This window comes from Aythya ferina (genome assembly GCF_964211825.1).
Source record: "Aythya ferina genome assembly, chromosome: W".
In the NCBI taxonomy this organism is placed as follows: Eukaryota; Metazoa; Chordata; class Aves; order Anseriformes; family Anatidae; genus Aythya; species Aythya ferina.
Window position 1 is genome coordinate 8693004 of NC_140313.1, and position 26768 is coordinate 8719771.

General features: G+C 48.7%; 1 protein-coding gene and 1 long non-coding RNA gene across 2 annotated transcripts in view; both read left to right on the forward strand.

The window, feature by feature from the left end:
- The window catches only part of LOC311426447, a 28851-nt gene extending 13260 nt beyond the window's left edge, over positions 1 to 15591 (forward strand). Inside the window, exon 3 of the long non-coding RNA XR_014686765.1 lies at positions 13881 to 15591. This is a non-coding gene — a long non-coding RNA (uncharacterized lncRNA). The remainder of the gene's footprint in view (positions 1 to 13880) is intronic.
- Positions 15592 to 21017: 5426 nt separating this feature from the next.
- Positions 21018 to 24608, forward strand: LOC311426339 (adenosine 5'-monophosphoramidase HINT1-like). Its single transcript, XM_084502788.1, has 3 exons — positions 21018 to 21228; positions 23453 to 23558; positions 24263 to 24608. The coding sequence occupies exons 1-3, from the start codon at positions 21083 to 21085 to the stop codon at positions 24515 to 24517; spliced, it is 507 nt and encodes a 168-aa protein (XP_084358914.1). The 5' UTR covers positions 21018 to 21082; the 3' UTR covers positions 24518 to 24608.
- Positions 24609 to 26768: the final 2160 nt, after the last annotated feature.

A 26768-nucleotide genomic window follows, 5' to 3' on the forward strand; every position in this document is an offset into this window, starting at 1 on the left:
CTGATCTCCTTCTATGACAAAGTGACGCGCTTGGTGGATGAGGGAAAGGCTGTGCATGTGGTCTACCTTGACTTCAGCAAGGCTTTTGACACCGTTTCCCACAGCATTCTCCTCGAGAAACTGGCTGCTCTTGGCTTGGACTGGCGCACGCTTCGTTGGGTTAGAAACTGGCTGGATAGCCGGGCCCAAAGAGTCGTGGTAAATGGAGTCAAATCCAGTTGGAGGCCGGTTACTAGTGGTGTTCCCCAGGGCTCGGTGCTGGGGCCAGTCCTCTTTAATATCTTCATCGATGATCTGGATGAGGGCATTGAGTGTACCCTCAGTAAGTTCGCAGATGACACCAAGCTAGGCGCGTGTGTCGATCTGCTCGAGGGTAGGAAGGCTCTGCAGGAGGATCTGGATAGGCTGGACCGATGGGCTGAGGTCAACTGCATGAAGTTCAACAAGGCCAAGTGCCGGGTCCTGCACCTGGGGCGCAATAACCCCAAGCAGAGCTACAGGCTGGGAGAGGAATGGTTGGAAAGCTGCCAGGCGGAGAAGGACCTGGGAGTATTGGTTGATAGTCGGCTGAATATGAGCCAGCAGTGTGCTCAGGTGGCCAAGAAGGCCAACGGCATCCTGGCTTGTATAAGAAGCAGTGTGGCCAGCAGGGCTAGGGAAGTGATCGTCCCCCTGTACTCGGCTCTGGTGAGGCCGCACCTCGAGTACTGTGTTCAGTTTTGGGCCCCTCGCTACAAGAAGGACATCGAGGCGCTTGAGCGAGTCCAGAGAAGGGCGACGAAGCTGGTGAGGGGTCTGGAGAACAAGTCCTACGAGGAGCGGCTGAGGGAGCTGGGCTTGTTCGGCCTGGAGAAGAGGAGGCTCAGGGGCGACCTTATCGCTCTCTATAGGTACCTCAAGGGAGGCTGTAGCGAGGTGGGGGTTGGTCTGTTCTCCCATGTGCCTGGTGACAGGACGAGGGGGAACGGGCTAAAGTTGCGCCAGGGGAGTTTTAGGTTGGATGTTAGGAAGAACTTCTTTACCGAAAGGTTTGTTAGACATTGGAACAGGCTGCCCAGGGAAGTGGTGGAGTCACCATCCCTGGAAGTCTTTAAAAGACGTTTAGATGTAGAGCTTAGGGATATGGTTTAGAGGGGACTGTTAGTGTTAGGTCAGAGGTTGGACGCGATGATCTTGAGGTCTCTTCCAACCTAGAAATTCTGTGATTCTGTGAATATCATACTCCGTGGCACCCACAAAGCTCAGGGAAAGTAGAAAGATTGAATCAAACAATAAAACAACAATTGGCTAAATCAATGATCGAGACACAAATGCCCTGGATGAAATGCTTACCATTGGCACTTCTAAACATAAGAACTAAACCACACAGTGAGACTGGATTATCGCCATATGAAATGTTATATGGTATGCCTTATTCTCAAGGGATGCCTCTAGGCAACAATGTAGTTGAGGGTCGTAGCATCCAGAAATATATAATTACTATTGAAAGGAGATTACAAGAGCTAAGAGAAATTGGAGTGATGGCTCAAACACCACCTTTAGGATTTGCTATTCATAAGATAGAACCAGGAGACAAGGTCTTAATAAAAACCTGGAGGGAAGAATCATTGAACCCCCGATGGGAGGGACCGTACTGTGGAGGAATGGTTAAGTAAAATAGGACATGTGGATGTTGGGCAGTTAGGAGGCAATGGGTGTCCTGGTTTCAGTTAGCACAGAATTAATTTTCTTCCTAGTAGCTGGTGGAATGCTGTGTTTTGGCTTAGAATGAGAAGAGTGCTGATAACACCCCGATGCTTTAATTGTTGCAGAGCAGTGCTTATACTAAGCCAAGGACATCTCAGCCTTTGCTCTGTCCTGCCAACGGGCAGGCTGGGGGGTGCAGTAAGAGCTGGGAGGGGACAGACCCAGGACAGGTGACCCAAACTAGCCAAAGGGGTATTCCATACCATCTGACGTCATGCTAAACAATATATAGGTGGCTAGCCGGGGGGAGGGGGCCGGACTGCTCGGGGTTAAGCTGGGCATCGGTCAGCGGGTGGTGAGCAATTGCATTGTGCATCACTTGTTTGTACATATTATTAGTAGTAGTACTATTATCATCATTGTATTATTATTATTATTATTATTATTATTATTATTTTCCTGTCTTATTAAACTGTCTTTATCTCAACTCACGGGCTTCACTTTCCATTTCTCTCCCCCGTCCCAGAGAGGGAGGGGGGAGGGTGAGCGAACGGCTGCGTGGTATTTAGCTGCCAGCCGGGTTAAACCACGACAGTCTTTTTGGCGCCCAACGTGGGGCTCGAAAGGTTGAGATAACGGCAGATCTGACCAGAGTGTGTTAAAATAAAATTGGTATAAGTATTAGACCTGCTTAATAGTCACTTGTCATAATGCTGATTGCTTTAATCTCAACTGTGCTGCGCCTGTTTTCCAAATTGAGTATTATAGCACGTTATTTTCCGTATGTGCTCTCTGTCATGTTGTTTATCCTCTCCGGGCCCTGGTTTCAGACCATTATGGTACTGTGTGTTGTATCAGTGGCTTATGAGATGATGAAATATCTGGCCATGACTCTAACCTGGTATTTGTACTCAGTAACATCTTCGATTCTGTACTTTGGAAACTGTATTTTGGAAACTATTAGCAATTGTATCTGTTGCCTTTTTTCATTAGGGAGTCAATCTGTGGAGGGGAAAGGGGAAGATAATTTTTCTTACGTGATCACTCTCCCTTTCTCCTTCACCACCCCTGTACCCTCCTTGATCACTCTCCCTTCCTCCTTCACCACCCTCTTATCCTCCGAGTTTATTACAATAGCTCTCCAAGATATTGAATATTTCTGGAATACTCAGAATACCATAGTCTTGTTGTTCTGCCTCATGAATGCACTTCAGATTCTGCTTAAAGTTAAACAACTACTTATGAAGCTCATCCGGAGATCTGCCCGGAGGCAGTATAGTTGTGGGTGGCAGGGAGTATGGGTGGATATGGGCAGGCATCTAGAGCAGTTGGCACCCCCAGTGTGTTGGAAATTCACCCCTGAACAATGGCAAAATCCTCAAAAACTGGCAGAATGCTTGAAAAAAAGGTGTAATGATTCTGGCAGTTCCAAAGTAACACAAATCATTGTAACGTGCTGGGGCCTGGCTCATGCCTATCGAGCTGCCATTGATACTGCTGTCAACTTAGTGACAGACCCTGCGGCCACTCCAAACCCTGTGACAGATCCAACGGCCACTGTGACCCCTACGGTGGATTCTGCAGCCGCTCCAGTCCCAGCTCCTGCAGCTGCTCCAGTCCCAGTTCCTGCAGTCGCTCCAGTTCCAGCTCCGGCCGCTACTCCAGTCCCAGTTCCTGCAACTGCTCCAGTCCCAGCTCCTGAAGCTGCTCCAGCTCCAGCTCCTGAAGCCGCTCCAGCTCCAGCTCCTGCAGCTGCTCCAGTCCCAGTTCCTGCAGTCGCTCCAGTTCCAGCTCCGGCCGCTACTCCAGTCCCAGTTCCTGCAACTGCTCCAGTCCCAGCTCCTGAAGCCGCTCCAGCTCCAGCTCCTGAAGCCGCTCCAGCTCCAGCTCCTACTGCTGCTCCAGTCCCAGCTCCTGCAACTGCTCCAGCTCCAGCTCCAGCTCCTGTAGCCGCTACAGCTCCGGTTCCTGCAACTGCTCCAGCTCCTGTAGCCGCTCCAGCTCCTGTGGCCGTGTCAGAGAAACGAGCTGTAGCAGTGCAAGTTGACCCTGCAGAGGGCATTCCAACCCCTGTGGCAGACCCTGTAACAAAGTCAGAGAAACGAGCAGTAGCAGTGCAAGCTGCCCCTGTAGAGAAGGTGAAAATATGGTATAGAAATTCAAATCGTTTAGAACGCAGAGAGTCTTCTGCCAATCCAGGTAAGGCTTCTGCCAAAACTAAGTATAGAGATGACGAAGATGATGACGACGCTGGGCCGTCAAGGATTCAGGAGGAGGAAGATGAGGATGCCGAAAGAGCAACAGTAACTACCCGAAGCCTAAACGAGCGCGAGCTACGAGATGTGCGAAAAGATTTTGGTCGCTGTATAGGTGAGCAGCTTGTCACCTGGCTGCTCCGGTGCTGGGACTCTGGAGCCAATTGTGTGGAATTAGACGGCAGGGAAGCCAAGCGGCTGGGATCCCTTGCTCGAGACGCCGGCATTGACAAAGCAATTGCAGATGGAGCACGACCCACCAGCCTCTGGAGGCGTCTCCTCTCAGCTGTGAGGGAAAGGTATCCCTTCAAGGAAGATATTTTATGTCTACCAGGCAAGTGGACCACTATGGAGAAGGGAATCCAGTACCTGAGGGAATTAGCCGTACGGGAAGTGATTTATGAGGATCCAGACCTCAAACAAACATCCACAGATCCAGATGAAGTCAAGTGTACACGACCCATGTGGCGGAAGTTTGTACGGAGTGCACCATCATCATATGCCAGCTCATTGGCAATAATGGCCTGGAAAGAGGATGAGGAACCCACAGTGGGTGAAGCGGCTAAACAACTCCGGCAGTACGAAGAAAGTCTCTCCTCTTCCTTACAGGCCTGCGTCTCAGCTGTGGAGAAACTTTCTGAAAAGGTTCACCAACTTGAAGAGAATCTATTGTCCTCCCCACCTGAACCAACCAGTGCCCACCGACCAAAGGAGAACACTTGGGAGAAACTTTCTGAAAAGGTTCACCAACTTGAAGAGAGATTATTCTCCTTCGCACCTGTACAAAGCAGTGTCTCAGCTGTCAGGGGTAGGCGTTCACCCACACAAGGAAGACGATATGGTGGGTACTCACCCCGTGCCACCCTGTGGTTTTACTTACGAGACCATGGAGAGGACATGAGAAAGTGGGATGGAAAATCTACCGCGACCCTAGAGGCACGGGTACGTGAGTTGCAAAAGAAAACAATCAGGAAAAAGGGATTCTCCGAAAAGTTTGCTGCTCCAACTTCCAGCAGACAGTCCTTCAAACACAGAAACGAGGAAGATTCTGACCAGGATTAGGGGGGCCCTGCCTCCAGCCAGGGGGAGGAAAGGGACAATCGAGTTTATTGGACTGTGTGGATTCGATGGCCTGGCACATCACGCGCACAGAAGTATAAGGCTTTAGTAGACACCGGTGCACAATGTACTATAATGCCATCGAGCTATAAAGGACCAGAGCCCATCTATATTTGTGGAGTGACAGGGGGATCTCAGCAGTTGACTGTATTGGAGGCTGAAGTGAGTCTGACTGGGAATGAGTGGGAGAAGCACCGCATTGTGACTGGTCCGGATGCTCCATGTATCCTTGGCATAGACTATCTTAGAAGAGGATACTGCAAGGACCCAAAAGGGTTCCGGTGGGCTTTTGGTATTGCTGCCTTAGAGACAGAGGGCATTAAACAATTATCTACCTTGCCTGGTCTCTCAGAGGACCCCTCTGTTGTGGGGTTGCTGAGGGTCGAAGAACAGCAAGTGCCAATTGCTACCACAACTGTGCACCGGCGGCAATATCGCACCAACCGAGACTCCCTGATTCCCATCCATAAGCTAATTCGTCAATTGGAGAGCCAAGGAGTGATCAGCAAGACTCATTCACCTTTCAATAGTCCCATATGGCCAGTGCGAAAGTCTAATGGCGAGTGGAGACTAACAGTGGACTATCGCGGCCTGAACGAAGTCACGCCACCACTGAGTGCTGCAGTGCCGGACATGCTGGAACTTCAGTATGAACTTGAATCGAAGGCAGCAAAGTGGTACGCCACAATTGATATCGCTAATGCATTTTTCTCCATCCCTCTAGCAGCAGAGTGCAGGCCACAATTTGCCTTCACTTGGAGGGGAGTCCAATATACTTGGAATAGGCTGCCCCAGGGGTGGAAACACAGCCCTACCATTTGCCATGGGCTGATCCAGTCTGCACTAGAGCAGGGGGAAGCTCCTGAACACCTGCAGTACATTGATGACATTATTGTGTGGGGTGACACAGCAGAGGAAGTTTTCGAGAAAGGGAAGAAAATAGTCCAAATCCTTCTGAAAGCCGGTTTTGCCATAAAACAAAATAAAGTCAAAGGACCTGCACGGGAGATCCAGTTTTTAGGAATAAAATGGCAAGATGGACGTCGTCAAATCCCAATGGATGTGATCAACAAAATAACAGCTATGTCTCCACCAACTAACAAAAAAGAAACACAGACTTTCCTAGGTGTTGTGGGGTTTTGGAGAATGCACATCCCAAATTACAGTCTGATTGTAAACCCACTCTACCAAGTAACTCGTAAGAAGAATGAGTTTGAATGGGGCCCTGAACAACGACAAGCCTTTGAACAAATCAAGCAGGAAATAGTCCATGCAGTAGCCCTTGGGCCAGTTCGAACAGGACCAGATGTAAAGAATGTGCTCTACACTGCAGCCGGGGAGAACGGCCCCACCTGGAGCCTCTGGCAGAAAGAACCTGGGGAAACTCGAGGTCGGCCTCTGGGGTTTTGGAGTCGGGGATACAGAGGATCTGAGGCCCGCTATACTCCAACTGAAAAGGAGATATTGGCAGCATATGAAGGAGTTCGATCTGCTTCGGAGGTGGTCGGTACTGAAGCGCAGCTCCTCCTAGCACCCCGATTACCGGTACTAGGCTGGATGTTCAAGGGAAGGGTCCCCTCTACGCATCATGCAACTGATGCTACATGGAGCAAGTGGGTTGCACTGATTACTCAGCGGGCTCGAATAGGAAACCCCAGTCGCCCAGGAATATTGGAAGTGATCATGGACTGGCCAGAAGGCAAATACTTTGGGATATCATCAGAGGAGGAGGTGGGTCGTGCTGAAGAAGCCCCACTGTACAACCAGTTGCCAGAGAATGAAAAGAAATATGCCCTGTTCACTGATGGGTCCTGTCGTATTGTGGGGAAGCATCGGAGATGGAAGGCTGCTGTATGGAGTCCTACGCGGCGAGTTGCAGAAGCTGCTGAGGGAGAAGGTGAATCGAGTCAGTTTGCAGAAGTGAAAGCCATTCAGCTGGCTTTAGACATTGCTGAACGAGAAAAATGGCCAGTTCTCTATCTCTACACCGATTCATGGATGGTAGCAAATGCCCTGTGGGGATGGTTACAGCAATGGAAGCAAAACAACTGGCAGCGTAGGGGCAAACCTATCTGGGCTGCTGCATTGTGGCAAGATATTGCTGCTCGGGTAGAGAACCTGGCTGTGAAAGTACGCCACGTAGATGCTCATGTGCCCAAGAATCGGGCTACTGAAGAACATCAAAACAACCAGCAGGTGGATCAGGCTGCTAAGATTGAAGTAGCTCAGGTGGACCTGGATTGGCAGCATAAAGGTGAATTATTTATAGCCCGATGGGCCCATGACACCTCAGGCCATCAAGGTAGAGATGCAACATACAGATGGGCTCGTGATCGAGGGGTGGACTTGACCATGGACGCTATAGCACAGGTTATTCATGACTGTGAAACATGTGCTGCAATCAAGCAAGCCAAACGGTCAAAGCCTCTTTGGTATGGAGGACGATGGCTGAAATATAAATATGGAGAGGCCTGGCAGATTGATTACATCACACTCCCTCAAACTCGCAATGGCAAGCGCCACGTACTTACAATGGTGGAAGCAACCACCGGATGGCTGGAAACATATCCTGTGCCTCATGCTACCGCCCGGAACACCATCCTGGGCCTTGAAAAGCAAGTCCTATGGCGACATGGCACCCCAGAAAGAATAGAATCAGACAATGGGACTCACTTCCGAAACAACCTTATAGACACTTGGGCCAAAGAACATGGTATTGAATGGGTGTATCACATCCCCTATCATGCACCAGCCTCCGGGAAAGTTGAACGATACAATGGCCTGTTAAAGACTACCTTGAAAGCAATGGGCGCTGGGACGTTCAAAAACTGGGATACGCATTTGGCAAAGGCCACCTGGTTAGTCAATACTAGGGGATCTACCAACCGAGCTGGACCTGCCCAATCAAACCTGTTACGTACTGTAGATGGGGATAAAGTTCCTGTAGTGCATGTAAAAAATATGCTGGGTAAAACAGTCTGGGCTACTCCTGCCTCAGGAAAAGGCAAACCTATTCGTGGAATTGTTTTCGCTCAGGGACCTGGATATACTTGGTGGGTGATGCAAAAGAACGGAGAGGTCCGGTGTGTACCTCAAGGAGATTTAATACTGGGTGAGAATAGCCCATGAACTGAATTGCACCATGTTAAATAGTATATTATACTGTATGTTATCACTACCATGATTACTATAGGTGACTAATTAGAATGTATGGAAAAGAGTGTAACCTGAGCATGACATAAATGGTATGGAATAAGGGGTGGATAGATGTCCTGGTTTCAGTTAGCACAGAATTAATTTTCTTCCTAGTAGCTGGTGGAATGCTGTGTTTTGGCTTAGAATGAGAAGAGTGCTGATAACACCCCGATGCTTTAATTGTTGCAGAGCAGTGCTTATACTAAGCCAAGGACATCTCAGCCTTTGCTCTGTCCTGCCAACGGGCAGGCTGGGGGGTGCAGTAAGAGCTGGGAGGGGACAGACCCAGGACAGGTGACCCAAACTAGCCAAAGGGGTATTCCATACCATCTGACGTCATGCTAAACAATATATAGGTGGCTAGCCGGGGGGAGGGGGCCGGACTGCTCGGGGTTAAGCTGGGCATCGGTCAGCGGGTGGTGAGCAATTGCATTGTGCATCACTTGTTTGTACATATTATTAGTAGTAGTACTATTATCATCATTGTATTATTATTATTATTATTATTATTATTATTATTTTCCTGTCTTATTAAACTGTCTTTATCTCAACTCACGGGCTTCACTTTCCATTTCTCTCCCCCGTCCCAGAGAGGGAGGGGGGAGGGTGAGCGAACGGCTGCGTGGTATTTAGCTGCCAGCCGGGTTAAACCACGACAATGGGCTAGTAAAGTACCGTACTCAACTCACATGAGTCTGGCACATACGCAGCTGGCTGAGAGCCAATCAGGATCAAGGACACGATGCCCTTGAGCGATGGGGAAAGTCCCTAAGGCAGGACGGTGGCTAAAAGAAGGAGGAACTAACTGAAAAGAGTGGGAAATGTTAGCCAATCCTGAGCTTAGTTTTTGCAATATGTATGAGTTGATTATGTTCAAACTAGATAAAAGGCGACTGAGCTATCAATGAAAGTTGAAGTTCATTGTTCACTCATATTGAGTGTCTGTGTCTTCCTTCCGTCGACAACACCGTACCTTGTTTTACTTACTACTGAAACAGCTGTGAGAACAGCAGAAAGGGGTTGGACCCGCACATCCAGAATAAAAGGACCAGTAACTACCGAAACTTGGAGGGTTGAGTCCGCTCCTGGGGAACTGAAACTAAAGCTAAAGAAGAACTAATGTTCTGGCAGTGACGCTCTGCATGAATTAAGGACGCTAAATAAGGGGGACAAGCCTAAAGGGAGGAAAGGGAGAAGGCAAGACCGGGGCAGGACCCTCGACTGCGGTGTGCATGGTCTACCGAGGGAGGCAACCCCTATGGGTATTGACTGCCGAGTGAGAGGGCCTCGACCGGACTTCTCCCACGCTAAGGTTAGGTTGTCCCGAGAAAATAACATAAGAACCTTTTTTTTTAAACCCATATAAAATTGTGATTTGTTTTCCAGGAGCTGGATCACGCCGACAGGCTGAACTGAATGGTAACACAAGCCCCAATCGACCCTGAAAGCGGGCCCAACCCCTTGATTGAAGGCGTCTTGCCTATTATGATCTGTGAGGAATGTTTTAACCATTCGTGTCAATGGAGAGCTTGAAGGAAAATGTATTCGTATGTTCTTTCCTTGAAGTCTCTGATACCTGGGGGTTTCAGAACAACTGCTAACTGTTCTGGCTTCTGAACGGGACACTATGCAAGCCCCTGATATCTGGCCAGGAGATTAAGGAGAAGGGGAAAGCTGAAGGACGGCTAAAAGACAAAGCTCGCAGGGAACGCTGTGCAAGCTTTTGACATGCAGCCAAGGAGTACAAAGAAGAAGGACAAGAAAAAAAAAGCCGGAGGGGAAGACTATGAGGCTTCATCATGGAAGACCTCCAGAGGGACCACCAGAGACTGATACGCATGCTCCAGTAGGAGGGTTCAGATTCCGGAACTAATTATAATAACTCTGTTGTGGTTTTTTTTTTTTTTTTTTAGAAATAGTAATGAATATGTATTAGTCTAGGAGCATAAAAAATCAGCATCTTGATGTAACGGGTGTGCGACTAGGTGGAGCGGAGACTCCTGGCGCACCCAGCGCTGTTTGCTTACCTCTATTCTTTTAATAAATTGTAAACTTTGATTATAGTCCTCTTTTGGGACTGAGCTATTTATAACAACTTGGGGGCTCGTCCGGGATGGTTTTGGTTCCTGGATTTTAATCTAGGAGAGGCGCCCCACCATTTGGTGGCTCCTGTCCGGAACCAATGCCATTTGAACCTGAATAAAGGTAAGCAAAGATTTTGTTTTTGTTATGAGCTCCCTTGCCGGCTGCAGCATTGTTTTTGCCCGTAATTCTGCGCGCGAAGATCTGGACGAAGACGACAGAGTCGTAAGTGTTTAAGGCGTATACCGTTCGGTTGGGTGGGATTCGGTTGCCTGCGTGTGTGTAAGAGTGTGACTGAGACGGAACGTAGTTCCGAAGCGAGCGCGGAGGTCTTCTAACCGATAAGCAAATATTGGGACGTTTGCATGCACAAACACATTGGGGTACACAGGTGTTAAGTGACCATTTACTAAAACAATTTGGTTGCATTGTTGTTTTTTGTTTTTTGTTTGTTTTTTTTTTGAAATAGCAAAGCCAATTACACCACGTTGCTTAACTTGTCAGAAGATAAATAAGAAAGTGTTTCGACAAGCAGCCACGGGAGGGAGAAAAACAGCTTATGGGCCTTCCGAGAGAGTACAAGTTGATTTCACTGAATTGCCCAAGGTAGGGAGGATAAAGTATGTATTGGTAATAGTAGATCATTTAATGCAATGGGTAGAAGCTTATCCCGTAGCACGAGCTACGGCACAAATGGTGGCAAAAATTTTATTAGAACACCTGATACCTAGATATGGGATAATACAGTACATTGGTTCTGATCAGGGCACACACTTTACTTCTAAAATAATAAGATTATTATGTCAATCATTAGGTATTCAGTGGGAATATTCTAAGTGGTATTGGAATATTCTAAGTGGTATTCTTTATCTGCTAGATTATTTCCTCTGGTGTGGTAATCTAATTGGGTATTCAGTGGGAAAATTCTAAGGAGAATCTCCATCCTTTACTGGATGCGGGGGGGAAACCTTGTTACAAAAGATGAGGAAAAGGTGGAGGTGCTTATGCCTTCTTTGCCTCAGTCTTTAGCGGCAATACCGGTTGTTCTCTGGATACTCAGTACCCTGAGCTGGCAGAAGGGGATGGGGGGCTGAATGTGGCCCTCACTATCCACGAAGAAATGGTTGGTGACCTGGTACGGCACTTGGATGCGCGCAAGTCGATGTGGCCGGATGGGATCCACCCGAGGGTACTGAGAGAACTGGCAGAGGAGCTGGCCAAGGCGCTTACCATCATTTATCAACAGTCCTGGCTATCGGGGGAGGTCCTAGTTGACTGGCGGCTAGGAAATGTGACGCCCATCTACAAGAAGGGCCGTAGGGCAGACCCGGGCAACTATAGGCCTGTCAGTTTGACCTCAGTGCCAGGGAAGCTCATGGAGCAGATTATCTTGAGAGTCATCACGCGGCACTTGCAGGGCAAGCAGGCGATCAGGCCCAGTCAGCATGGGTTTATGAAAGGCAGGTCCTGCTTGACGAGCCTGATCTCCTTCTATGACAAAGTGACGCGCTTGGTGGATGAGGGAAAGGCTGTGCATGTGGTCTACCTTGACTTCAGCAAGGCTTTTGACACCGTTTCCCACAGCATTCTCCTCGAGAAACTGGCTGCTCTTGGCTTGGACTGGCGCACGCTTCGTTGGGTTAGAAACTGGCTGGATAGCCGGGCCCAAAGAGTCGTGGTAAATGGAGTCAAATCCAGTTGGAGGCCGGTTACTAGTGGTGTTCCCCAGGGCTCGGTGCTGGGGCCAGTCCTCTTTAATATCTTCATCGATGATCTGGATGAGGGCATTGAGTGTACCCTCAGTAAGTTCGCAGATGACACCAAGCTAGGCGCGTGTGTCGATCTGCTCGAGGGTAGGAAGGCTCTGCAGGAGGATCTGGATAGGCTGGACCGATGGGCTGAGGTCAACTGCATGAAGTTCAACAAGGCCAAGTGCCGGGTCCTGCACCTGGGGCGCAATAACCCCAAGCAGAGCTACAGGCTGGGAGAGGAATGGTTGGAAAGCTGCCAGGCGGAGAAGGACCTGGGAGTATTGGTTGATAGTCGGCTGAATATGAGCCAGCAGTGTGCTCAGGTGGCCAAGAAGGCCAACGGCATCCTGGCTTGTATAAGAAGCAGTGTGGCCAGCAGGGCTAGGGAAGTGATCGTCCCCCTGTACTCGGCTCTGGTGAGGCCACACCTCGAGTACTGTGTTCAGTTTTGGGCCCCTCGCTACAAGAAGGACATCGAGGCGCTTGAGCGAGTCCAGAGAAGGGCGACGAAGCTGGTGAGGGGTCTGGAGAACAAGTCCTACGAGGAGCGGCTGAGGGAGCTGGGCTTGTTCGGCCTGGAGAAGAGGAGGCTCAGGGGCGACCTTATCGCTCTCTATAGGTACCTCAAGGGAGGCTGTAGCGAGGTGGGGGTTGGTCTGTTCTCCCATGTGCCTGGTGACAGGACGAGGGGGAACGGGCTAAAGTTGCGCCAGGGGAGTTTTAGGTTGGATGTTAGGAAGAACTTCTTTACCGAAAGGTTTGTTAGACATTGGAACAGGCTGCCCAGGGAAGTGGTGGAGTCACCATCCCTGGAAGTCTTTAAAAGACGTTTAGATGTAGAGCTTAGGGATATGGTTTAGAGGGGACTGTTAGTGTTAGGTCAGAGGTTGGATGCGATGATCTTGAGGTCTCTTCCAACCTAGAAATTCTGTGATTCTGTGAATATCATACTCCGTGGCACCCACAAAGCTCAGGGAAAGTAGAAAGATTGAATCAAACAATAAAACAACAATTGGCTAAATCAATGATCGAGACACAAATGCCCTGGATGAAATGCTTACCATTGGCACTTCTAAACATAAGAACTAAACCACACAGTGAGACTGGATTATCGCCATATGAAATGTTATATGGTATGCCTTATTCTCAAGGGATGCCTCTAGGCAACAATGTAGTTGAGGGTCGTAGCATCCGGAAATATATAATTACTATTGGAAGGAGATTACAAGAGCTAAGAGAAATTGGAGTGATGGCTCAAACACCACCTTTAGGATTTGCTATTCATAAGATAGAACCAGGAGACAAGGTCTTAATAAAAACCTGGAGGGAAGAATCATTGAACCCCCGATGGGAGGGACCGTACCTTGTTTTACTTACTACTGAAACAGCTGTGAGAACAGCAGAAAGGGGTTGGACCCATGCATCCAGGGTAAAAGGACCAATAAATACCGAAACTTGGAGGGTTGAGTCCGCTCCTGGGGAACTGAAATTAAAGCTAAAGAAGAACTAATGTTCTGGCAATAAGGCTCTGCATAAATTAAGGATGCCAGAAGAAGGGGACGAGCCTGAAGGGAAGAAAGGGAGAAGGCAAGACCGGGGCAGGACTCTCCACTGCGGTGTGTATGGTCTACCGAGGGAGGCAACCCCTACGGGTATTGACTGCCGAGTGAGAGGGCCTCGACCGGACTTCTCCCGCACTAAAGCCAGGTTGTCCCAGGAAAAAAAAACAAACAAGCAAGCAAAGATATATGTATATAATAAATAAGATTTTTTTTTAACCTATTGTAATTAGTTTCCCAGGAGCTGGATCACCCTCAAAGGCTGAACAGTAACCCAAGCTCAAATAGATCCTGGAAGTGGGCCCAACCCCTTGATTGAAGGCGTTTCTCACATCCCCACGATACCCCCTGGACGGCGCAGAAAGATGTTATACTTCCTGGTACTATTTTTACAAGGGCAATTAAGCCATGGGAATAACTTTTTCATTCTGGGGGAGGAAGTGGCCAAGGCTTTTAACCTTAGCAATTGCTGGGTTTGTGGGGGACCAGGGGGAGCTGAAAGTTGGCCCTGGGTAGCTGGCCCGGTTGAACCTAAGCGGTGGGTTAGTAATTTGAGTGAAGTTCATAATGGTACACAATTCTGGAAAGAGGAAGAAGGCCCGTGGCAATTGCACTCGTCAGAGAAAGGTATATACTGTTTAAACAGAACAGGAACAGTAAAGGTGGGAAAAAGCGTTTGTAAATGGGCTCTATCTCCTGGGTATGAATGTACTGATCCTGAATGTGGACCTATAAACTGTACAGCAAGTAAAGGAAAATGGAATGCTAGGCATGTCCAGCTGAAAAACGGGACTTGGCTGAAATGCTCATATAAGAAAGTTTTTGGACCTGGATGTGAAGCCATGGCAAGAGCACAATCAAAGGGACAATTCGACGTTCAAATCCTGAGTTGTCAGCGTGATAACACCACTAGGGAGCAGCATGTGGTAAGAGTCTACCGCTGGAGGTGGCAAAAAGAGCATGGGACACAAGTGTTCTTTAAACATTTCTGGTCAGCTCGTAATATGACAAGTCGTGAAGGAGAACTTAGTCGTCATTGTGAGTGGGAATCTAGTGCGGGAGCTTGGAGGTGTATATATATATGAGTACTAATGGGGCAAACATTGTAACAGGACCGCTTGGTAATGGAAACACTTTGTATTTTCACGCCCCAAGGAATAAAAGAGAATGGGACGGTCCTTTTCCAAATGGGACGTGGGCTCTAAAGGGACATTATTGGGTGTGTGGCAAACAGGCCTATAAAAGGCTACCAAAGGACTGGTCAGGAATATGCTATGTGGGGTACATAAGGCCCTTGTCCTTTTTATTGTCACAAATACAAGGAAATCACTTAGGAATAAAATTATATGATGATCTGAATAGAGAAAAACGATCTATTGATGCTTCCTTAGCCGGAGGTAGTGCTCAAAAATGGAGAGAAAATGAATGGCCCCCTGAAAGAATCATACAGTATTATGGACCAGCTACCTGGAACCCGAATGAGGTAATATCTGGAGCCCGAGAACCTATTTATAATTTGAATCGAATAATTAGGTTGCAAGCTGTCCTCGAAATAATAACCAATCAAACAGCGACAGCTTTGGATCTTTTAGCTGACCAGTCCACCCAGATGAGGAATGCTATTTTTCAACATAGAATGTTGTTCTGCTATTTACTAGCAGAAGGGGGGGGTGGGGTGTGGAAAACTAAATGAAACTAAACTAAACTTCATGGCTGCCTGGTGGACCATGGGTTAAAAGGATGTTATTTTTATTTTTATGTGCTGTAATGATGTTATTATTCATACCTTGTATGATACCTTGCTTTACATTATTGATGCGCCGGATGATAAATAGTACATTTGTAATGACTTCATTAAAAAAGGAAGGGGATATGTCAATTATGCTGCTTAAGAATTGGACCTTCCGAGAACGGACTGATGAAATCCAGTTATTAATGACAAAAGTTGAAAAAGAGACACGAATTGAGGATATTAAAAAGAAGATAAGGGATTGTGAGGAATGTTTTAACAATGCGTGTCAATAGAGAGCTTGAAGGAAAATGTATTCGTATGTTCTTTCCTTGAAGTCTCTGATACCTGGGGGTTTCAGAACAAGTGCTAACAACTGCTAACTGTTCTGGCTTCTGAACGGGACACTATGCAAGCCCCTGATATCTGGCCAGGAGATTAAGGAGAAAGGAAAAGCTGAAGGACAGCTAAAAGACAAAGCTCGCAGGGAACGCTGTGCAAGCTTTTGACATGCAGCCAAGGAGTACAAAGAAGAAGGACAAGAAAAAAAAAGCCGGAGGGGAAGACTATGAGCCTTCATCATGGAAGACCCCCAGAGGGACCACCAGAGACTGATACGCATGCTCCAGTAGGAGGGTTCAGATTCCGGAACTAATTATAATAACTCCGTTGTGTTTTTTTTTTTTAGAAATAGTAATGAATATGTATTAGTCTAGGAGCATAAAAAATCAGCATCTTGATGTAACGGGTGTGCGACTAGGTGGAGCGGAGACTCCCGGCGCACCCAGTGCTGTTTGCTTTACCTCTATTCTTTTAATAAATTGTAAACTTTGATTATAATCCTTCTGATGTTTTACATCAGAAGAGTCACTGGGAGGTGCAAGCAATGTGTGATGTTGTTCTAAGAAAGCATGTCTGCGTAGGAATATATACTTTAGGGAAGCACACATGCAGAGGATGTACTATGTGTCAAAAGGTAAATAAAAAGGTCTTCTGTAACCTATCTTGAGGGGGACGGGAGCCAGGGCTTTGACCTTTCCAAAATATACAGGTAGACTTTACTGAGTTACTTGTTTGTCCTAATTGACCACGTGACTGAATGGGTGTAAAGCTTTACTGCAAGGATAAAAGCAGGCCTTAGAGATTGAGTGGGTTTTTCACAGCCCCTGGCACCCCTCCTCTTCTGGAAAGGTAGAGCGAATGAATGGTGAAATTAAGAAACAACTAACAAAACTTATGCTGGAAACTAAGGCTTCTTGGGTAAAATGCTTACCCCTTGCACTGTTAAACATATGGACGCAGTCCAGAACTGATGTAGGAATTTCTCCTTTTGAAATGCTATATGGTATGCCCTATGACTTGGAATTGCCACTTGATCACCCTCAATTCTAATTAAGACTTGGAAAGAGACTTTTTTTAACACCACGATGGGGAAGGCCCCTATGTTGTTTTGCTTACTACAGAAACAGCCGTCCGGACTGCGGAGAAAGGATGGACGCATGCCAGCCGTGTTAAAGGACCCATCTGTGACAAGAAGTGGGAGATCGCTCCAGGAAACAAAGACCTGAAGCTCACATTGCGACGAACTCGATAGGTACCGTGGGTTAAGGTAGAGGCTCTCCCCTGAAGAACACTACTGCTGCCGAGAAGAACTAAAACCTCGTAGTTGGCTGCAACCCAACTGACGAGTGAGGCAGAGGAGTGAATAAGTGGGGAAAGACATGGGCCTCAGCCATTCCTATCGGTATTTGGGGGTTCTCGCAGTGATTTCATCCTGCGTAGCGACTCAACACCACCCCCACCAACCTTTTAAATGGACTTTAAGTCGATTCGAAGATCAACAGGTTATTGCAACCCAGATAACATCGGGGGGGGAGGCCAAGCTTTACTTCTACACTATGTCAGCTGATCTCGAGGCCCCGATGCTGGGAATGTATGGGATTTTATTTCTGCCCAAGTTCTAACCTGGGAAGGGGGTACTGTAAATGCCTGAACGTGTATTATTGTGCATACCGGGGGTGTGAAACCATTGCTACAGACTGGACACTCGGGGCTGGTCGGGATAAATTCTTACAAGTGGGATATGGGCTGCAAGGTTGTAACCGACAATTGGATCCCCGTTGCAGGTGGTGAGGGCATGGTATAGGGTATACAGGAACCTTCCACGGAAATAAAGAAATTTGCAAGGTTCTATATATAAATCTAACAAACTCGGACGATACTAGCTGGGTACTAGGAAAAATGTCAGATTTTACGAACACGGAACAGATAGGGGAGGACTCATACTAATAAAGAAGGGAAAACCCGAGACTTCCAAGGTAGTCGGGCCTAATAAAGAGTTACTAGGGGAAGGTTTGGTTGTCCAGACTGTAAATATACCTGGGACTGCCCAACCTACTACAGTGTTTTCTAGTAAGTTGACAGAGTTATCCTTTCCCACACTGCTTCCAAACATTGTGAAAAAAAAAAAAAAAAGGGGGTCGTACCCGAGAGTAGTATGTGGAAAGTTATAAATGCTAGTTTCCAGGTACTAAATCAAACTAATCCTGAGATAACTGAAGGGTGCTGGCTATGTGTAAGTGTTAAGCCCCCATATTATGAAGCTATAGGAGATATGGGGAGGTCTGAATATTCAAATGAGTTAAATCCTTCCAAATGCAGTTGGGGTCAGGAAATCGGGATAACTTTGACTCAAGTTACGGGAAAAGGTAGATGTATCGGCACAGTTCCAAGAGATAAAAATGATCTGTGCCATGTCACTGAAAAAATGGACCAAACACACAAATGGTTAATTCCTGCAAATAACACTAGGTGGGTATGTTCATCGTTAGGAGTCACTCCTTGCATATCTTTAAAATTGTTTAGCACATCTCATGATTTTTGTGTACAGGTGGTCATTATACCAAGGATTCTATACCACACTGAAGAGTATATGTATACCCATCACACAGTGGCTGAATACCATCTGGTAAAGAGGGAGCCTATTACGGCCGTCACCTTAGCCACTTTAATGGCTCTCAGGGCTGCAGGTGCAGGAACTGGAATTGCTTCCCTGATAAAACAAAGCCAGGAATTTACTTCTCTACGCATTGCCGTAGATGAGGGTCTGGCCCGTATAGAGCAGTCAATAACAGCTCTGGAAAAATCGGTTAGGTCATTATCCGAAGTGGTACTCCAAAACCGTAGAGGGTTGGATTTGATTTTCTTACAACAAGGAGGACTGTGTGCAGCCCTACGTGAAGAATGTTGTGTATATGCAGATCATACTGGGGTGGTAAGAGATACAATGACTAAATTGCGAGGATTAGAAAAACGCAAAAGGGAAAATGAGGCTCGTCAGAATTGGTATGAATCCTGGTTTAATTACTCACCTTGGCTTACTACCCTGCTATCAACCATAGCGGGGCTCTTGTTGTTACTTACATTAGCACTGACTTTTGGACCATGTATATTCAATCGAGCAATCACAGTTGTGAAAAGCCGATTAGAGGCAGCTCATCTTATGCTCGTGCGTGCTAAGTATGAATCTCTTGAGCAGGAGAAGGACGACGCAGAAACTTTGATGCTCAGCAAGCAAATATTGCAAAAATTCAATGAACAAAATACGTTAGAAAAAGAAAAAGGGGGGATTGTGATAAATTAGTGGGGGTTTGTTCATTGTCTTTGAGGAATTTGGAGAATCTGCTGGGGAGAAAAGGTTGTAAAATTTAATGGCCTTGATAAGGGAGGAAGCAGGAGGGGGTGTTGGGTGAACATCCTTGAGTTAAACCAGACTCTGTGAAATTCCTTACCACAAGACATCCTTTTTGCCGCTTCACTACCCCCACCTGAACACGAAGCAGAGGAATAACGACCTCCCCTCTCAACAATAGACTGCGCAGCCTCAGCCAGTTCAACAAGTCCTGATAAGCCGGAATTCAACTGCTATAAAACAGCAACACTGGAAAGGGAAGTTGCGTGCTGTTGCGGAGCAGAGACTCCCCAGCCGCCCAGCGCTGTTTTGCTTGTGTCTGCTTACTTGATTAATAAAATAATTTCAATAGACCAGTAAATTGTGTGGTCTAATTTATAACAGTAAATAAAACCGGAGATGCACTTGGATTAATTGCAAAGCAAAATACTAAGATGAGGACTGCTTTGTATCAAAATCGCTTAGCTTTGGATTATTTGCACAAGAAGGAGAAGTCTGTGGAAAATTTAACCTTAGTAATTGCTGTTTTATAGATTGGTGATGAAGGTGTTTCTTCCTAGTAGCTGGTAGAATGCTATGTTTTGGCTTAGGATGAGAAGAGTGCTGATAACATGCTGATGTTTTAATTGTTGCAGAGTAGTGCTTACACCAAGCCAAGGACGTTTCAGCTTCTCACTCTGTCCTGCCAGCGAGCAGGCTGGGGGTGTAGCAAGAGCTGGGAGGAGGGCCGGACTGCTCAGGGTTAGGCTGGGCATCGGACAGCGGGTGGTGAGCAATTGCATTGTGCATCACTTGTTTCATACACGTTATTATTAGTAATACTATTATCATAATGATTGTCTTTATTGTTATTATTATTATTTATCTGTCTTTATCTCAACTCACGGGCTTCGCTTTCCCGTTTCCCCGTTTCTCTCCCCATCCCAGAGAGGGAGGGGAGAGGGTGAGCGAACGGCTGTGTGGTGTTTAGCTGCCGGCCGGCTTAAACCACAACAGAAGGAAAAGCTGTAAATGAACTTGTAAAAGAAACGAAGAAAATTGCACATGCCCCAGTTCAAACTCGCTATGGAATCGATCTAGGAGGATTATCGGGGGGGGGGGGGCGGGGGGCGCGCTTTATGGGTGTTGATTGGCTTACTAAAATTGGGATGGTTGTACTGGGGGGATATGTGGAGGATTTAAATAATTCCATGTTTTACCAGCCCAATACACTCGGTTATACAAGGAATGCAAATACCTGCGGTACCTGTTGTGGGAATAGAAACGTTGTTTTTGCAGAGTTCCGCTGTTTAGAGGGAAGGAACGTGGTACTGAGATATGCTTGCAGTGATAAGAAAGCTTAGCAGGCGACCTCGTAAAATGCAGACAACCAGACTCCTTAGGACAATTAGGTGAAAATGGCGGTGTCAAGTCAGATAAGTGAAGAAACATTACCACATCAGATAGATTGTGAACCTGGATTACCCCCTCAAGTGGGGAAACGGGGGAGGGTCCTGTCATCAAAAAGCACATAAACTGTGTTTTGGAACTAGTAGGCGCGCTCTCCTGCTTGTGGGGCGCCCGCCATTGCAATCAATCGCGAGTAAATTACTACTTCACTGAGATCCTCGCCTGAGCCTAAGCTATCGGCTACGGAGTGTTTCTCGCCCTCCCTTCCAACCCAAGCCACGCTATGATTCTATGAGCGGAGCGCCTGTTCTGTGGAGCTCGTTTCCCAGCCGTGCAGGGCCCAGATTCCCTCCGCGGAGCCGCCCAGCCCGTTTTCGGGCGCCCACTTCCTCCCTCCCGGTCGGCTCCCTCCGCGCCCCGAGGGCACGCGACCTCCCTGAGCGCCGATAAGCACCGGGTCGACGGGAGCGGAGCCGCCGAGAGGGCGGGGACAAGGGAAGAGGGCAGGCGAGGCAGCCAATCGAGGCGCGGGGGCGGTCGGCGGCGATCTGTCGGCCCAATGAGCGCCGCGGAGGGCCGGGCCGAGTGCGGGAAGCGAGGGGGCGTTGTACCGAGCGGGCGCCGTCATGGCCGACGGGATTGTTAGGGCGCAGGCCGCCTGGCCCGGTGGCGGCGCTGCCGCTGCTTTCGGAGCTTTCGGAGCGGTCGCCTGCAAGGGCAAGGAGGTCCCCGCCAACGTTCTCCGTGAGGATGAGCGGTCGTGGACGAGGAGGTAGCCGCGGCGTTGTTGTGCGAGTCTTTCCTTCCTTTCCTTTCCCTCGGCCGCTCGCAGGCCCTCTGAAACGAGGGCCCGTCGCGGGTCCCGGGAGTGCGGCAGGGCGGGTGGTGGCCTTGCTGCGGGAGGGAGGGACGGACGGACGGTCGGTCGGTCGGTCGGGGTCTCTCCGGCTCGTGGCGCTCTCTACTGCAGCGCCTCTAAAACGCCGCGCTTCTTCGGTGCCTGCCCCCGGGGTGCCACGGCGCGTACTGGGTCGCCGGCGCAGTCGGTCTCCTTGGGGGTTCGGACTGTATGCATATAGGCAGTGAGCATCGCAGTAGTGACCGTAATCAGTCGTTTCTGCGTAGCAGAAATGCAGGTCTTGATGCGCCTCGTGATAGCGTTCTAGAGACGCCCCGGCTCGGCTGTGCTAGGCTTTGGTTATGGCACCACCCCCACCGCGCACACGAGCGCGCGCTCTCTCCAAAGTGGCTTGTGAAAGGGAAGAATTGCAGCTTTTCCTAGCTTTCTTAAACACCTAGAAACCAGTCAATCCCGCAGGCTGCGAGAGCTTCCCAGCTCTCATTTCCGTGCTGGAGGTGGACCGTGATAAGAGCACGCTGGCAAGGTTCACTGATGCTGGTGCGCCGCAACGTGCTAGGAACTAAGTGAGCAGCTGCTGAGAGTTATGAAAAAATTGCAGATGTTATCTGCAAGGTGTTAACTCTAAGTTAGTGTCCAGCATAACCGTTGTTGCTGTTTTTAAGTTTGAAATGCTAAAGATAGGACAGTTAGGGATTTCCTCTGCTTCTGACGGCAGGGTTTATCTGCAGCGTGGAAAACAGGCCCTTAGTGAAAGGGGCTGCGTTGCCCGCTCTGCGTGCTGACTCGTAGAATGGTTTGGCTTGGAAGGCACCCTTAAAGATCATCTAGCCCAACCCGCCTGCCGCGGTCAGGGACGTGTTTCACTAGATCGGGTTGCTCAAAGCGTTGACGCGTTGCTTGGAACAGCGCTTTCTTAATAGGTCTCGGTAATGTTGCAGCTGCCGCCCGTTTGGAGTATTGGAAGCGTTCAACTGCTCTCCGGAAACCGTGCTTGCGGTAGCGCCCCGCCTTTACGAAAGGGCGCGTTTCCTGTCTCCTTCGTGGTGAAGGCTGCGCGAGGAGTGTGCGTGCGTGTGTGTGTGTGTGTGCGCACGCGCGTCTGTTTTGACTCGGCCGTACTGGCTGCAGCAACGTATGTAACCTGAACGCTGTGCTTGATTGGAGAACCAGGCCGTTAACTTGAGTCTGATGAGTGACTTGAGAGCAGACAACCTACTCTGACCGCTCTTAGTGCGACGCGTTTCCTGGAGGACGAATTAGTTGCAGTTTCTCGCTTGGTCTCAACTTGAGGTGGGGGGAGGGGGCGGGGGCTTAGAACCGCTTTTGGAGCGTAGTTGGCTCTAGCGAATGGTCTTGAATTTGCTTAGCTCGCTGTACCGAAGGCCTGTTTTACGGTTGAGCGATGTTATAGGGAGGAGCGTGAGGAAGGCTTATAATTCTCGATTGTCGTGCAGTGAAAGGCGATGGTGAGTAAGAAGTACAAAGCATCTGTGGAATCGAGTCTTATCGGCAGTGTTTCAGTCGCATCTAAAACAAATAAAAATAGCGGAAGTCGCTAACCTGAAGTACTCGGCTGTCTCGCTGCCCCCGTCACCTTGCGCGCTGGATCCTGCTTCTGGCGCCGTATGCAGTTTCTGTCTGCTGGTGATTTGGTGAGTTCCCTCGCAAGTAGTTGCGAGTTGATGGTTTCCTACAGGTCGGTGGTATTCGTGTTTCGAAGGTGATGCCTTGGCCTCGGTCTGGAGGTGTCTGACGTCGGTCCGGCCGTAACGGGCTAATTTGGAACGTTCCTTCCCCTGAGTACGTGGCGTTCTCGAGGACGGAGAGTTAATACGGCCTCAGCCGGATTACTCCAGGTTCTTTGAAGATGCCTTCCTGCCTCTGGCCGAGGCAATATTTGGACATAACCGAAGGACAGTTAGCCATTGTTTGCCGCTTGTGTGTCTTGTGCGTAGAAGGTAGAGAACTTTGCCTATTCAAAGCTCGCTTAAGAAGAATCGCTGTTTTGTCGTGCGCGTTTGGGGCGCCTGATAATCTGCTTCGGTAGGACGAGTTCAGTGGGGCATAGTGATTTGCTTAAGCTGTTGCCTTTCTCTGAAGCCGACTACGTTTTAACTGTTTACTCTTCCTCCAGTGCCTTGCGTTCCGTGATAGTTCGCCTCAGGCTCCAGTGTTTTTTCCTAGTCCTTCCTGAGAAGGCAGTTGTCCGGTTATGTGAAGCAGACGATTCTGGTGGACCCGTGAGTACTGTGGGAGCTTTCTGTTTGCTAGGCTGGCTGTACCTGTAACAGGTTTGTAACTTCCTAGACTCTTTCCCGTCCCCTCTTTTCCTCTGGCTGTTGCAGAGGGGCGCACAGTAGGCTATTTGGGGTTGTCCGATGCTGTAGTCTTTCGCCTCTAGCTTGTAATGGAGTTGAGCTTTTTGACTGAGAGCAGTGATATAAAGCGATGCTCGTCTCCAGCTACGCGCTTGCAGTGCAAAAAGCAGCGTTGTTCCGGCGTGCGGTCTGATGCCCGTTTTCACGGTTTCCGGACAGCGGGGGTGGTGCCTTGACTATGCAGAAGAGGGCTTGGGGTTTGGGCAGGTCAGAGGCGAGGAAAGGGAAAGCTGGTTGAGCGGCGCTTGGGTGTTTGTTTCGCTGTTAGCTATGCAAGTCAAGTTCCAAGGCTCTGTGAGCCCACGCAAGAGAAAAGGCACCGTGAAGCTTTTATTTTCCGCCAGAGTGGCTTACGTTGCCCGAAGCTATGACGGGGGCTTTAAGCCCCAAGACAAATTCAGCTTCTGTGACTGTTTTGTAGTCTGTTACTGTCTAGAGGGTAATTCAAAGAGCGGCGGTTGAATTGTGAAGGATTAGCTAACCGTGTTCTGTGGGTGGTTCTCCGCTCGCGTTCATTCTGTGCGTCGTGGCACAGCACGTTAGGTGACGTTATTTCCTTTTTCCAGCTTCTTGGGCGTTTCGTGGTTGTTGGCAAGAAGTGTGCTGTTAACCTGGACCTGACCAATGGATTCCGGATGGCTGTGAATGCCCACCCTCGGGCCCTTCAGACTATCGTGTACATCTATGTATTCTGGGTGGCGGTCAGTTGGGCCGGCCTCCCGGCTAAGGTTTTTGCACCGCAGGCGTCACTGCACGCGTACGGGTCGCCGCCGAATAGGTTTCATATGTTGCCCATCAGTCTAGCCCCTGTTGAGGTTTGATTTATTATTTTTTTTGGACGGCTGTCTGTGGAGGGTAATAAAGAGCTTTTGAGCAGCATTTGCACAATAAAGATGGAGCATGGGGATATCACCTCTGTCTTGCGTGTCTTACCGATGGAAATAGTTCCGCAAGTTAAAACGGCGTCTCCCTGGAGCGCACGTGCGCAGAATGTTTTGGTCCGTTGACAGTGTCGTGTAGGTGGTGGTTTGCCCATTCATTTGGAACGCGAAGCTAGAAGCGCTCGGCGGTCCTGTGGGTCTCTGTCTTCCTAAGACGATCTAGGATGTGCTGTGTGTTTGAGGCCTTGCTATCTTCCCCCTGCTCCCGAATAAAAGCGTGCCCTTTTATTGCGAAATAGCCGAGTTGAGGACTGGCAGATGTAGAACCAGAGAAGAATAAGGTTGGAAGAAAGCTTCCAGGCATTGTCTGTTGTCTGCCCCTGTCCCGAGGAGGAGGCAGAATAAACTCTACCGGGTGTAATTTCTGACAGGTGCTTGTCAGCCTGTTCTTGACTACCCTAGGAGTTTTGCTACCGCTTTCTTTTCGGTCCTCCTCGTGGGTTTCGCAACTTTGAGAAGGAATTCCTCCCACAGGATGTAGAAGGCTCTGGGATGCTTGAGTCGGCTTCTGATAAGTTCGAGACTCGGCTGCCGTTCTCTTTATTTTTTTTTTGTGTTTATTTTTAGTGTCTTTTTTTTTTTTTTTTTTCCCCTAAACGAAGTCCGTTGTTCAGTAACTAGAAGAAGGATTAGCTAAAGGCACCATAAGGCTTTTAAATGCGATCACCTCTCGTGCTTTGTTAGACCTCTGGCTTCGCTCTGCTCCTTGTTTAATCGCGATTACATTCAAGGCTTACTGGAGCGTGGGAACGTTAAAATGCTATTAAATACTCTTAGTGTTTGAAACTTGCTAAATGAAATGATTTTTGTGACTCCGTTCCTCATAAAGAAACTTGATTCGTTAGCCAACCACTAGAACAGGCTGCCCAGAGCTGCATCCAGCCTGGCCTTGAACGACCCCAGGGATGGGGCATCCACGACCTCCCTGGGCAACCCGTTCCAGTGCCTCACCACCCTCTGAGTGAAAAACTTTCTCCTAATATCTAACCTAAATCTCCCCTGTCTTAGTTTAAAACCATTCCCCCTTGTCCTATATGATCCTTCCTTGATAATGATTATTATTATTAATTAAACAATGTAACTAAAGGGGAAAAGAAAGGGGGAAAGGGAAAAAAGGAAAAAACCAAAACAAATAAAGGCTACGTGGAAGTAGTGCAGAGGAAAGAAATTACTCTCTACTTCCCACAAATGAGCGATGCTTGACCACGTCCTTGAAGCAGGGCCTCAACGTGCGTAGCCGGTGTTTGGGAGGAAGACCGACGTTTTCACAACGAGAGCCCAGCCTTCCCCTCTTCTTCCTGTTTCCACCTTTTATTGCTGAGTGTGACATCATACGGTATGGAATATCCCTTTGGTTGGTTGAAATCAGCTGCCCTGGTGATGTTTGTCTTCTTGCTTTTTTGCCCACCCCCTAGGAGGGTTAGAGAGAGTCCTGATGCTGTGCCAGCGCTGCTCGGCAGTAGACGCAACACTGGTGTGATACCACTGCTGTTCTAGCTACAAGTGCAGAGCACAGCACTGTATGGGCTGCTGCAGGGAAAGTTAACGTCCCAGCCAGACCCAGTACAGGCCGTTGCCCCTTGTCCTATCCCCACTAACCACTGCACAGAGGGTGGCGAAATCCCACTGTCTCCCACGCAGAAGATATTTGTAAACATTGATAAGATCCCCTCTCAGTCTTCTCTTCTCCAGGCTGAACAGACCCAGGTCTCTCAGTCTTTGCTCATAGGGAAGATGCTCCAGGCCCCGTATCATCTTTGTTGCCCTCCGCTGGACTCTTTCCAGGAGATCCTTGTCTTTTTTTGTACCGGGGAGCCCAGAAGTGGACACAGTACTCCAGGTGAGGCCTGCCCAGGGCAGAGTAGAGGGGGGGGATCACCTCCCTTGACCTGCTGGCCACGCTCCTTTTAATGCACGCCAGGATCCCATTGGCCTTCTTGGCCACCAGGGCGCACTGCTGGCTCGTGGTCAACCTGTCGTCCACCAGGACCCGCAGGTCCTTCTCCGCAGAGCTCCTCTCCAGCAGGTCATCCCCCAGCCTGTACTGATACATGCGGTTGTTCCTTCCCAGGTGCAGGACTCTACACTTGCTCTTGTTAAACTTCATTTGGTTTCTTCCCGCCCAGGTCTC

Bases quoted from the DNA above. Each gene is read 5' to 3' on its own strand.
- LOC311426339 (XM_084502788.1), top strand. From the start codon at position 21,083: ATGGCCGACGGGATTGTTAGGGCGCAGGCCGCCTGGCCCGGTGGCGGC. The intron at 21,229-23,452 runs GTAGCCGCGGCG...CTCTTCCTCCAG, and splicing joins GAGCGGTCGTGGACGAGGAG to TGCCTTGCGTTCCGTGATAG. The intron at 23,559-24,262 runs GTGAGTACTGTG...TCCTTTTTCCAG, and splicing joins CAGACGATTCTGGTGGACCC to CTTCTTGGGCGTTTCGTGGT.